Source organism: Dendrobates tinctorius, unplaced genomic scaffold (genome assembly GCF_039654945.1).
Source record: "Dendrobates tinctorius isolate UK_male_01 unplaced genomic scaffold, ASM3965494v1 ptg000011l, whole genome shotgun sequence".
In the NCBI taxonomy this organism is placed as follows: Eukaryota; Metazoa; Chordata; class Amphibia; order Anura; family Dendrobatidae; genus Dendrobates; species Dendrobates tinctorius.
The window spans coordinates 34,044,374-34,058,232 of NW_027361679.1; the positions used below are offsets into that span (position 1 = coordinate 34,044,374).

Consider the following 13,859-nt stretch of genomic DNA (forward strand, 5'->3'; position numbering starts at 1 on the left):
CAAAGACCCGTGTCCACCTCCTACTGACACTAAGCTAAACTGAGGAATTCCCTGCCGGTCGGTGGGGTGTACACTGCGGAGGAGGAGCTAACCTTTTTTTGTGCATAGTGTTAGCCTCCTAGTGGCAGCAGCATACACCATGGTCTCTGTGTCCCCCAATAAGGCGAACGAGAAAATCGTTTTTTTTTTGTCACCTTCCGGCGTCCCACGCAGCGTCCCCGATCCTCGCCATGCTCCCGGCAAGTCCCGTTCCCAGAGATGCCTTGCGACAATGACGTCGAGGTCTCGCGAGACCGCGACGTCATCAACGGTCATTATCGCAAGGCATCCCTGGTAACGGGACTTGCCGGGAGCATCGCTGAGGCCTGGTGACGCTGCGAGGGATGCCGGAAGGTGAGAATGACATGATTTTTTATTTTAATTCTATTTTTAACAGGGATATGGTACCCAGGGCTTGGAGGAGAATCTCCTCTCCTCCAGATCCCGGGTACCATCCGCAAATGTTCCGCTTACTTTTCGCATGGTGGGCATAGCCACATGCAAAGTAGGCGGAACAATGCATTTCTATGTGTGCGGATTTTCCCGTGATTCCGCAAAAAAAATGAGCATGCTGCAGTATTTTCCACAGTGCAATTCCGCCCCGGAAAAATACGCAGCATTAGCACAGCATGTGCGGAATGCCATAGGATTGCATGGGATGCTTTTTTTTTTGGCGTTTTCGCGGCAAAATCGCGCGTTTAAAAACACAGGGAAAACGGAAAAAAAAATAAAGTTTGACGTCAGACTTAAAACCCCTGTGTTTTTGGGGTTTTTTTTTACGTGAAAAAGCTCAGAAAATGCTCCAAATGACTCCCAGAGTCTGGGTGTTTTGTTTTTTTAAACAAGTCTTTTTAACATAGAAACTATTATGAAGATGCTTATAAGCGTTTTCTTAGGCCTTTTACACCTAATGTTATGTGGCCATTTTGCTGGAATCTTTGACGGCTGAGAAAAATGATAAGAGTATATACAATGTGTCCGTAAAGTCATGGTGCACTTTTGACCAGTCACTGGAAAGCAACAACAACAAAAAAAAATAGAAATGTGAAATCTGCTCCAAATAAAAGAAACACTCTCCCAGTTTCATACCTGTTCAGTGCAGTTCGATGTGGGCTCCATTTGTTGCCCTACACACATCCAAACGATAGTAAAGTTCTTGCCACACACGGGTAATGACGTCTGGTGTAACAGAGTGAATAACGGCGGTGATTCTCTGTATCAAGTGATTAATGTCATTGATACGTTGAATGTACACATGTTGCTTCACATAACCCCTTAACTGGGAGAGTTTTTCTTTTATATGGAGCAGATTTCACATTTCTGTTGTCATTTGGTGCTTTCCTATGACTGGTCAAAAGTGCTCCATGACTTTACGGACACACTGTACATTTATCAAACACCCATCCCCCATATGCTCATTTGGGGCGCAACGCTAGTTATTTATGTACTTTACATCCAACATGACCACATGAAGGTAACAAGCCGAGGACCCAGCTGCATGCTCTGGTGGCAGGACGGGTGAGAGCGGGCCTAGGACGGGTGAGAGCGGGCCTAGGACGGGTGAGTATAATCTCCGTTTATTATTCTTTGACGTCTATCGAGACATCAAAGCAAAATAAACATCTTCTTCGGAAATTTATACACTATTGATTCGTACTGAATGAAATTGCTGGCCAATATGAGGGCATTGTCCTGAATCGTATTTTAGGAGATTCGCTCATCTCTAGTCACAAAGGTAACATCCCTTAGTAATCAGAGAATAGCAATACTGTAACATTTGAAATAGATTGACATTTTTAAAAAAAATTTCAGCTCTATTTTTTCTTAAAATTTTCTTTTATTTTTCCCCTTTTGTTTCTCTGAAGGCCGGCCATTGTGGTGCTTCTAATGTCCATGGTGAATGAAAGGCAGCCCTTCGTTCTGAGATGTGCCGTTCTCTACTGTTTCCAGTGCTTCCTTTACAAGAATCAGAAGGGCCAAGGGGAGATTGTAGCCACTCTTCTCCCTTCCACCATTGACGGTAGTGCCTCTTTTATGTATCCTCATTTACCGTATCTCTCGACAGCTGATAAATGACAGAATTGAATACAGCTTCACTTATAGCACTCGGACGCACCAATTCATTACATACAGATTGCTGTTCTAAGGATGGCTTTTATATCGTATGCACTTTATATGCCATAAAAGCTGAAAGTCTACATAGATATGGTTCCTGGCAAGCTGGATGTGCATACATGGACTCTCTGTAGTATAATTGGACATTTTCCTATGTCACTAGATCTTTTATTTAAGAGGGGACATTTATACCCCAGAAACAGGACCATTTCTCCTGATTCATGTTGGTCCTCTTGGCAGTACAGCAATTGGATGATTGTCAGATCTATCCACTCTGAATAATTATTATTCCCACATCCTCATGCATTTTGAGAATTGGTTACCATATAAATTTCGGAAAGCATAGTGTCAGATTTACCCAATTCGTCCAGTAGATAATATTTTAGCCAAACATCAAATCCCAAATTGCTGGTTTTAATTTTTGGTCAATGTGATGTCCATGTATGCAGCTATCTGCTCATGACCAAAGGTGTATTAAAAAAAATGAAGATTTTGGGTACGGTCTCTTTCTCTATCACTTCATTGGAGGACACAGGAAACCATGGGTGTATGCTGCTGCCATCAGGAGGCACTATGTAGAAAATTTAGCTCCTCCTCCGCAGTGTACACCCCACCAACTGGCACGAAGCTAATCAGATAGGCTAGTTTCACACTATCGTGTGGAGGGCTGCGGACTTCTGAGGGTGCGGCGACCGCAACAAAATACAACACGTTGTGTTAGGCGCAGGTCGCCACACTGTCAAAAAGACGCATGCGGAGGCATCCGCATACATCGGCACGGCCTGCATAACCAATGCTAAAGATAGGGTACGCAGGCCACATGCTGACATAGGTGGAGCTGACCGGAGGAGGCATGGCAGTGGGCGGAGCTTCACGGAGGAAGTCCGCAGCTCCTCCATACACTAGTGTGAAACTAGCCTTAGTGAGAAAGCAGTAGGAGATGCAACATGAATGCAGAAAACCTTAACTGAAAACAACAAAACCATAAACAAGGGCGCAAGGTGTGTGCACCCACTATGGCCTCGTAGACCATAGATGATTCAGCAGTGACAACTCCACACTGTGCTCTCAGTTTCCATGTATGATTACAGAGGGACACAATTCCACTCTGTCACCCTCACAAGCCATAGATGGAAGAAAAAGGGAAATCAATTAATAAAAAAACAAGAAAACCTAAGGTAGAAGCAGGACTTCGTCCAGACCCATGTCTGCCTCCTACTGACACTAAGCTAAAACTAATTAACTTCCTGCCAGTCGGTGGGTGAACACTGCTGTCGAGGAGCTAGCTTTTTTTGCTTAGTTTCAGCCTCATGGTGGTAGCAGCACACACCCATGGTTTCCTGTGTCCCCCAATGAAGCGATGGAGAAATCGTGCAGGTAATGGCAGGCAGCTCCTGTACCTATCCATGGTGCGGATGAGCCTAAGGAGCTGAATACGGACCCAGTCACATTGGCGATTTGTAAATATGATAGGTCTGATTAATTTAATTGTAGAGCACTGTTCCTAAACATGTGGTGGTTAAGGTTATGGAATTCTGCTAAATTTTACATTATAGGGAACGGATGCATATTAATGTCTGCCCCTTCCCACAGCTACTTCATTGTCTGCCGGTCAGCTACTCTGCGGAGGTCTCTTTTCTACAGATTCACTCTCAAACTGGTGTGCGGCAGTGGCGCTGGCTCATGCATTGCTAGACAATTCCACACAGAAAGAACAGCTGCTCCGAGTCCAGCTGGCTACGAGTATTGGCAACCCACCTGTATCTCTGCTGCAGCAATGTACCAACATCTTGGCACAGGTACCAGTATTCACATGGCAACTGAAGTAAGCCAAAGCATTTGTGGGGATTTCACAGTACTTCTAGTAAACTTTAATAAGTCTCCCTTTTTCCAGTGTTTCATCAGTAGGAAGCTCTAAAGTAGATTACAGTTTGGGAAACCAATGTAGTGCTGGTGCTCAGATCCTACTTTCTATAGACTTCCAAGGTTTTGTTCAATTTCGGGCAGTGAAGTAAGAGGGTATGCAGCTGTAATAGGGTTACTGAGAAATATGGGAACAGTACATAGTATAGGAATTAGATGGAAGAATCAATTTGCAGCACTCCAGTCCATCAGCCAAGTTACTAATCTGTGACAGCTAGATGGCAAACCTACGGGAGGACATCTCGCAGGCCTCCCATCCAGCGGTCACAGATTATTGACCTGGCCAATTGACCAGAGTCCTACAAGTCTGTTATCCTATCTCTAATACAAGTGCACAATTTTTGGTGATTTGGGATGAAATCCATTACAAAGCTTAAAAGTGTCATAATAATAATTCTAATAACTACATTTATGACATAATTTGCAGGGGGATAAGATCGACAGACGGGTATGTATATGTTGGCACTGCTTTCTGACACTGCAGGGCTTCTTTTACTGGCTTTTTCTGTATGGGTCTTGTTTTTTTTTCTCCCGTTTAACCTTTTATTAACTGCTCTGAAGTGACTCTTACTCACATGTTCTTTCCTCTGCTGGAGTGTTCCCATTAGAGGGTGCTGGGCTCATCACTGGTGCTTTCAGTAAGCAGCATGACTGCTCCATGATTCTAGAGTCCATGTCTTCTAGAGTCGGGAGAGATGGACGAGGCACTTAATTCCTTATTTTAAGATGCATTCTGTATCACCAAAAAGATCGGCATAGAAGGTTTCTTGTATTATATTTATTGTATTCATATTATATTTAATATCTTTATATTTCACGGACAGAACATTAGTTCTGTGTTGAATGCTGCAGTTGCATCTTTAAAGTAATAAACCAAATCTCATTTAAATGTCCTTCGCACCTTTCTTTTACTTAAGGGTGAATTTCATTTTCTACATTCATCTTTTCTGTCTTGTTCCTGATGTATCCCCATGCAGATCCTTGTTTGAATGCAAGTAAAACTTTCTCTGAAGTTGTCGCCGTCCCAAGATTTCGTGAAAATGAATAGTTTGAATTGACCCAACAGCCATTGCTGTTACCCACAGATAGAGATGAGCGGTTCGATTCTCAGGATCCTGGTCCAGTGGCCATGTCAGAATTACACGTCAGCCTGACTTGACCCCTGCCAACCGCTTCCTACCTGCTAGCATCTCTTCTGATTAGTAAGCATGGCGTCATATTGCATCACGTCGCAACAATGATGTCACACCAAGTCTACAAACCAGAAAAGACTTCATGGATGTTGGCAGGTAGGAGACAGTTAACAAGGCTCCCGTTTGGTGGCCACAAAGTGATCCCTGGATCATGGTCCTGAGAATCAATTCCCTCATCTCTATCCACAAGCAATCCTTTGCACTCATGACCATTTCATGCCATCAAAAATCATACATTTCTTAACTAAACTTAGGGCTGAAGAAGCAATCCATAATCCAAGATGTTCTCCTAGGTCATTATTGTTTGGAAAGAAAATTTTATTTTTAGTCTCCCTTACTTCAAAACAAATGGGTATTAATTGCTCCACTTTTCCAATGTTTTTTGCAGTAAGAATGGCTCCTGCTAGGCTAGGTTCACATTCTGCAGTGCTCTCTGGCAAGCACTATGTTGGGGGTTTATGTTGGAGTCCTCAAAATAATCCATTCCATCGTGAGTCCCAACAGGTCCCTGATGTAGCCAATGACTTAAATGGAGCTGATAGAGTAAATGTGGACACTGTCTGACCTCCGTCTTGGCTGTATTTGTCTTTTTCAGACATTCATGAAAACAAGCAACTTACGTTTTTATGCATGTTTTGAAAAAGGTGAATACTTCCAGGACAGAGGTCAGAGTAGCTCCGTCAGCATCATGGCTTCCCGTCGGAGTACAGATTTTCGGGGATTCTCACAGGTCAGACACCCCAACATAGTGCTTGATGGAGAGCACTGGATGAGTGTGAACCTAGTGGAAAGCAGTTCCTTTTCAAATGGATATTCCTCCAGAAGCAAATAAATGCTGAAAATTGAGAATCTCATAGTTTTGGGAAGACTGATGTATGTAGATGTAATTTAACAAGATTGAATAACAGAGGACCTATCCGGTCTGCTGACATTTCGAATGAAAACAACATTGTGACATTTTTTTCCCCGCCCCCTGCCGCGCCTCCGGTAGCTCCGCCTACGGGCGCATGACGCTGCATGCTTCCTGCGTCCCCTATCTTTATCACTGGGAACGCAGGCCGTGCGCAGTATGCATTTGGCGGCGCATGCATCCTCTTGACTGTGCGCCGAGCGCAACCAAATTGCAACAGGTTGCGTTTGGCGCTGGTCGGCGCACCGTCAAAAGGACGCATGAGCCGCCAAATGCTTACTGCGCACGGCCTGCGTCCCCAGTGATAAAGATAGGGGACGCAGGACGCATGCAGCGTCATGTGCGCGTAGACGGAGCTACTGGAGGAGGCAGGGCTTAGCGGAAGTCGTGCGCAGGCCGTCGCTGCGCCCTGAAATGCTAATGTGAAACCACCCTTACCTGATCCTTTAATTCTCGTGAAAGATAATGTCTGGCAGTGGCTTATACTCCTCTCCCCAAATTTGTTCTGGCTACCAGTATATGGCCACCTTAAATAGATTTCTAAAATTGACTTTCACTAATCTTATAATCGTTTTGCTATTGCATTATGGAGTTTCCTAAACAACCTACTAACTTGGTTGCTGTTTGTACAATGTCTGACCTAGGACACGTAACTAATAGTCCTGGCATGCCGGGAATGGTTTCTATCCCTCATTGTGTGCGCAGAGAAGTCTTTTTTCTAGCCCAGTTTTCTCATCTTTTTTTCTTACGAATTAGACAAATAACAATTGCCAGTTAGAGGGGCACATAACTATGTGCACAGATCTCTGTAAAACAATCGGCTTATTTCTCCTACGCCTCATTGGGGGACACAGAGACAGTGGGTGTTATGCTGCTGGCCACTAGGAGGACATTAAGTAAACCAGAAAAAAAGTTCCTCCCCTGCAGTATACACCCTCTCGCTGGCTGAGATTTCTCCAGTTCTTGCTTAGTGTCTGTAGGAGGCACTTGGGTCTGGTTTCAGACCCCACCGTTTTTATTTTATTTTTGAATTTTCTGTAAATTTTTATTTTTTAATTAACGGAGTGAAGGGGGCGACGGTTCCTCTCTACGGCCCGCTCTCCCCCGAACCAACAACAGGCAAGCACGTGGAGTAACCCTTCATGTAGACTTTCCTGCGACGAATGGGGCTGTATTCCTCTTATGATGGTTCCACGGATACGAGGGCAAGCGCAACAGGAGTGCTTGGAGAAAGACCTGAACAGCGCTTTTTCGGATGCCCTGAATCAGCCCCAGAGCTCTCCGTCCCCCTGCCCAGAGGGAGGATCGATTGAGCAATACCTCCCTGTAAAACTTCCTCCAGCTCTGCTACATCGCCTGGAGGATGAGAAAGGCCCTGGACAGCGACGACCTGACTGAGCACAGGAGTGGAGGTATGGGGTCGGGTCTTTGTCCCAGGGAGAAGCGCTGACTTAGCGTCAGCAGTGGTACACTGGCGCCCGGTCGCCCCCCCCCCCCCCGCCCGGCGCTTACCGCGGGAAGGCCAATTTAAATAGCGCCGCCCCTGGCGCCTACCGCGGGTAAGCCAAAAATTTAGTCTCCGGCTTTTCCGGCCTGCTAGGCCGCAATTTGAATAGCGCCGCCCACGCTAACGTCACCGCCGCCTCCTCTTGGCGCCTCTCATACTCAACGAGACGCGCAATTCTAATCTCGGGGGCCATGTCTGTTACCTCTGCTGCAGTTAACCCTTTCAGGAGCAGCCGAATACCGGGTGACGCCACAGGGCCACTGTTTTTTTCCTCCCGGGGGACGTAACACAGAACCGTGGGTAAGCTGCATCTGCCCTCAGATTAAAGCTTAACCCCTTCCCGGCACATTCCCTCCAGCTGCAGTCTCTCTGCCGTTAACCCTTTCTGGAGCACTATGCCTCACTCTAAGGAGGCTAAACGGGCTGCTAAGAAGCACACTGTGTTTTTCTACCGTGTGTACCACTTGCAGGTCGGCCTTACCCAGTGCACAGACCGCGACCCGGCCTGCGTCTGAACTGTGACCCGACCTGCGCTCCAATGCCCCTCGGAGCCGCTGCTGACGGGCCTCCTCTGTCTGGTACCCCTGAGTGGGCTGCGCCCCTGTCACGGTCGGTTGAATCTCTGACCCAGGCTATAGTCTCCCTCCGGGAGCACTGTCTCTGGAAAACTGGACCCATGGCGCGTCCCCCAGTCGCGTTCGCGCCTCAGCATCAGCGACTCCTGTCTCTCGCTCGCCCTCTCCTGAGGTTCACAGCAAGCATGACTCTGAATTCGTATCTGTCGCGTCAGCCCTCAGAATCCCCCATCTCATCAAAAGTTGCTTGATTCTCTTATAGAATCAGTCAACAGGATTCTGAAGTTAGATGAGGAAAATATTCCCGCTCCAGCAATCCCTATCATTTGAGGAACAAGCGTGTGCGCTAGTTATTTACCAGCCGTCCAGTAAGATAGGGATCGGCCACATAAGTGGTTCACTGGGCAAAAGTTTACTCTGGCTAAAATACCCTTTTAATCCAGACCTAATGAACGGTCGATTACAGTTCCCTATGGTGGAACCTCCTGTACCGCGTCTTGCTTCTGCAACACTCCTATCTGTTTCTGAGGGTTCCTCAGTAAAAAAAACCCCTCCGATCGTCAAATTGGCTACCCTGCCCTCTTCAATTTTTTTGAAGCTTCAGGAGTGACGTTTTTCCATCCTTCGCGGCAGTTTAGGTTACTAAGGCATGGCAGCTTGGACAGAAGTACTGATTAATGCCTTCCTGGGCACCAATCTACCTCCGGAGACAACCACTGTCGCCAGCCAGATGCTTCACGCAGCGGACTTTGTAGTAGACGCTTCTTTTGATGCCGACAATTGCGCGGCTCAAGCTGCCGCTCATGCGGTCTCCATTAGAAGAGCCCCAGGGCGCTGGTGGGCGCATGCCACATCTAAAAGATTGTTGACTTCTCCCCCCTTTTCAAGCGGGTCGTCTTTTTGGAGAGAGACTGGACTAGACCAGCTCATTTCTGATACTACCGGAGGGGAAAAAGTAAATTACTTCCTCAACAACGGGCTGTTCAGCTGTTTCGCAACCAACAGCCGGCGCATTTTCGATCTTCTCGCAACAATTCCGGTTGGTCCTCCTCTACCTTCTCTTTCGCATCAGGTTGGTCATACACACCTAACCGTTCTTGGAAACCCAGGCCTAGGGCTTCTGGATCTAGGGGAGCCAGGTCTCATAGATCTACCCAATGACGACAAGTGGGTCAGGGAGCTGGTGTCCTCCGGATACAGGATAGAACTTTCTTCTCCCCCCTCCAACTCGGGTTTTTCCTTTCCTCTCCCCCCAAGAAAAAGACAAGAGCCTTCCTTCGGGCTGTTCAGGCTCTGTTAAGGGTCGGAGTCATCATTCCGGTCCCTCATCACGAAAGGTTCAGAGGATTATATTCAAACCTTTTTGTGTTTCCAAAAAAGGACGGGACGATGTCACCCATTCTCGATCTCAAACTGTTAAATCAGTTTGTCAGGTTACGGCGTTTCTGAATGGAATTTCTCTGATCAGTTGTCGCTTCCATGGAAAAAGGAGAGTTCCTAGCATCCATCGACACCAAGGACGCTTACCTTCACATTCCGATCTGCCCGTCCCTCCAGCAGTTTCTGCGTTTTGCAATTCACAAGGAACACTGGCAGTTCGTTGTCTTGCCCTTCGGACTCGCCACCGCCCCCAGGGTCTTTACCAAGGTCATGGCGGCTGGCGCGGCCATTCTCCACCCTCGGGGAGTGGTGGTGTTACCGTATCCAGGCGACCTGCTTATCAAGGGACCGTCCCTTCCAGCCTGCGAGAAATCCATGGATAACAGTAAATACACTTTATCGTCTGGGGTGGAAGATAACCTTTGACAAGTCTTTCCCAAAACCGGCTCAGCAGATTTCCCGTTTAAGGGAAGATCTTGGACACTTCCCACGGGTTGGTCTTTCTCCCTCCAGGAGAGACCCAAGCCTTACAACAGGCAGCGCGACTGTTTTCTCACTCTACTAGTTTCGGCATGAGAGTTCTAGGAAAGTTGGTGTCAGCGATGGAAGCAGTTCCATTTGCACAGTTCTACCAATGTCCCTTACAACACGCGTTGCTGTTAGCTTTGGACAAGTACCCGTTCTCCCTGGACCGTTGGATCCCTCTGTCCCTGCGGGTCAGGCAATCCCTCAGGTGGTGGACACTGAGGTCCTCCCTGAATCAAGGGAGGTCTTTTCTCCCAGTAAGATGGTTGGTAGTAACCACCGACGCAAGTCTCAGCTGGGGAGCGGTCTTTCGTCGCCACACGGAACAGGGTCATTGGTCAACCCGAGAGTCAGCCTCCCCATCAACATTTTGGAGATGCAAGCAATCAGTTTAGCTCTACGGAGTTTCCACCGTCTCCTCACAGGTCTCATCAAGTTCCAATCCCACAACGCCACGGCTGTAGCGTATATCAACCGCCAGGGAGGTACCCGGAGCAGGATGGCCATGCACGAAGTGAGTCACATCCTCCATTGGGCCGAGCGTAGAAAATTGGCCGGCAGATTTTCTCAGTCGCCAAGGCATTGCCTCGGGGAAGTGGTCTCTTCATCCGGAGGTTTTTCAACAGATTTGTCATCGTTGAGGGACTCCAGATGTGGATCTCATGGCCTCAAGACTAAACAACAAGGTTCCTCGGTTCATTTCCCGATCACGTGATCCATGCGCCATTGGAGTGGACGCCCTAGTTCTGCTATGGCACCAGCTCCCGTACATCTTCCCTCCTCTTCCCTTGCTTCCGAGGGTCATTAAGAAGATCAGAGCAGAGGCAGTACCAGTGATCCTTGTCGCGCCAGATTGGCCGCGCCGAGCATGGTATGCAGAACTAATACAACTAGTTGCCAACGTCCCCTGGCAACTTCCAGATTGCATGGATCTACACTTGCAGGGCCCGATTTACCACTAGAACTCCGGGGGACTGTCTGACTCCAGTCCATCGCATTGAGAAGGCCCTCAACTCCCTGGATGTGGTTAGGGCGCTGAGACGGTACATCTCGCGGACGGCTCCCTTCCACAAGCCAGATGCCCTGTTCATGCTTCCAGAGGGGCATAGGAAGGGTCTAGCCGTGTCAAAGCAACGCTAGCCAGGTGGATTCCCCTGGCGATTCAGTAGTTCTACTGTATCAGGAACGCGCACTCTACCTGGTCAGTGGGCGCCTCTTCGGCCATTCGGCACCAGGCCTCGGCAGAACAGGTCTGCAAGGCTGCGACTTGTCAAGTCTGCATACTTTTTACAAAATATATTACCAATTTCATTCTCAGGCCTGTCCGCAAGGCTGCGACTTGATCCAGCCTGCATACCTTAACAAACATTGCCTAATTCATTCTCAGGCCTCTGCGGATGCAGCCTGCTATCGGCAGTACCTCACTGTTGACTCTTTGGTACATGGGGTATTAGCAGATGTATGCTCCCCACCCAGGGACTGCTTTAGAACGTCCCACTGTCTGTGTCCCCCAATGAGGCGTAGGAGAAATAGGGATTTTTGTGTACTCACCGTAAAATCCTTTTCTCTGAGCCAATCATTGGGTTAAACAGCACCCACCCTGTTTAGCCTATTGGCTCACTGTAGCATTCTTAGGCTTTGACTTAGTTATGGTTATTTTTGACTGTTTATGCTCCTGCTGCTTTTTTCACCGAACTGGAGAAATCTCAGCCAGCGAGAGGGTGTATACTGCAGGGGAGGAGCTAACTTTTTTCTGGTTTACTTAGTGTCCTCCTAGTGGCCAGCAGCATAACACCCACTGTCTCTGTGTCCCCCAATGATTGGCTCAGAGAAAAGGATTTTACGGTGAGTACACAAAAATCCCTATTTTATTTGGTCACGCATGTTCTATATATACAGGTATATATTTTGCTCCAAATGATTTTCTGATGTCCTGTATAGATGGACGCAGATCGCATTTGGAAAACTTATGACTACCGCTTATTTCCAGAATGAAGATTTTTAAAAAACGGTAAAAATATAGCATAATCCTATCTTAAGCCTATGGCTTTTGGGACTCAATAGTGACAGCTGCTAGGCCTCCCGCGGTCTTCAAAAAGCATCTGTAAAATGTAAAGGAAATGTGTCATCTGAAAATAACCTATCGTTTTAGGTGAAATATATTTGCGCAGTTTTTGGAATATTCATTTACATTTTCCATTCCACAATTAAAAAAAAATAAATTTAAATTAGAAATTTTGTAGTTTTCAATCTGGTCTCTAAGCTTTTCTCCATACTCACTGTTCTGTACAGATGATTTTTCAGCAGGCTCATTATGATCACAGACAGGATTATAATGATACATATCATCTCTATGTAGAAGAACAGGGAACAGTCCCTGCGCCTGTTCTGCACAGGGACGATCTCTGTTGGCTCAGCCGGTGAATACCCTGATGAAATTAACCCCTCGTCAGCAGAGCAGAACCTTCTCTTCTGGTCTGCTCTATCACTGCAGACGCTTTGCTTATTGACAGTCGGCTCCACCTAGTTTGGCAGCGGGGAGCCGGCAGTCAATTAGGATGGCGTCGGTAGAGATGCCCAATAAACAGAGTCCGTGCTTGGCAGGGATGATCTTATTTGCACTCTGATCAGTCACACATTGATGGCCTTTTGTAAGGACAGTTTGTCTAGTATTATATTTTATCTATCCTATTCAGTGTAAGCTGCTACACTAGTAACAGCTGGGGGGCCATCTACTTGTCGGTCTGCCTTGCTTCTACGAATCACTTAACATTGTGGCCTAATCTCATAAGTGCTTGTGTATTGTCCCTTTTTGCAGGGCAGTAAGGTGCAGACCAGAGTCGGACTGTTAATGCTGCTGTGCACTTGGTTAACCAACTGTCCCATTGCTGTTACACATTTCCTACACAATGCAGCTAATGTGCCTTTTGTATCCTTTATTGTTATGAGTATTTACTGTCTAAATGCTGTTATCACTTTTCTACAAATGCAATAACCGAACTGAGAAGAGAATGCCAAAGTTATATCCTTTTATTTAAAATTCTATTTCCATCATTCAAAAGGGCCATGTGTCACTAGATATGGCAAAAATGAGCATCTCGCCCATTGGACTGATCTCTTCAAAGTCTTCCATACTCCTGATATTGTATTCTCACCCACTTCGCGGTTTCCACTTAATCTGGCAGCAGTGCCACACATCTGTTTCTTGGCCTATTGTTATTCCTATGTGGCCTGCCTGGTGTCTGGAGCGTACGTTTCTGCAGTGTTTCTAATCCCAAGCCACCTCTTACCATCCCCAATTAAGCCCATAGAATAGGTGCAGTGCATGTCCAATAGCCCAGATACTGGTCTGTAAAGGTGCTGACTTCCCTGCTGTCACAATCACGGAGCATCCAATTTTTCAGAGGCATCGTGGGCACATATGTTCAGCCTAACGGCTGCCCTGGTTTATCAGGCGGGCGCACACCCCACCCATCAAACATGATGTTGGTAGGCTGGACAGCAAGACACTCCTGTGTTGTAATAGCACTTTAAGTCTATAATCAAAATAGTTGGGGAAATAAAAGGAATGATAGGCGTATGTGGACCTCAAAATTCACCCAGGGATCTGCACAAAAATTATAGTGTTTGTATATTACGAGTTATTTTTAATGGCTTCAACACTCCAATTAATTATCAATTCTCGTGTGAGC

The 13,859-nt window shown here is 46.8% G+C and overlaps 1 protein-coding gene across 5 annotated transcripts in view; it reads left to right on the forward strand.

Annotated features, from left to right (window-relative positions):
* Positions 1-13,859, forward strand: part of USO1 (USO1 vesicle transport factor) — a 126,967-nt gene that overhangs the window by 75,807 nt on the left and 37,301 nt on the right. For 3 of the 5 annotated variants that reach the window (XM_073590742.1, XM_073590733.1, XM_073590704.1), the window contains 4 exons: positions 1,905-2,059; positions 3,748-3,953; positions 4,505-4,525; positions 12,986-13,096. In XM_073590742.1, the coding sequence (XP_073446843.1) occupies positions 1,905-2,059; positions 3,748-3,953; positions 4,505-4,525; positions 12,986-13,096 (493 nt within the window). The remainder of the gene's footprint in view (positions 1-1,904; positions 2,060-3,747; positions 3,954-4,504; positions 4,526-12,985; positions 13,097-13,859) is intronic. The other 2 variants (XM_073590713.1, XM_073590722.1) reach the window with 1 other exon arrangement.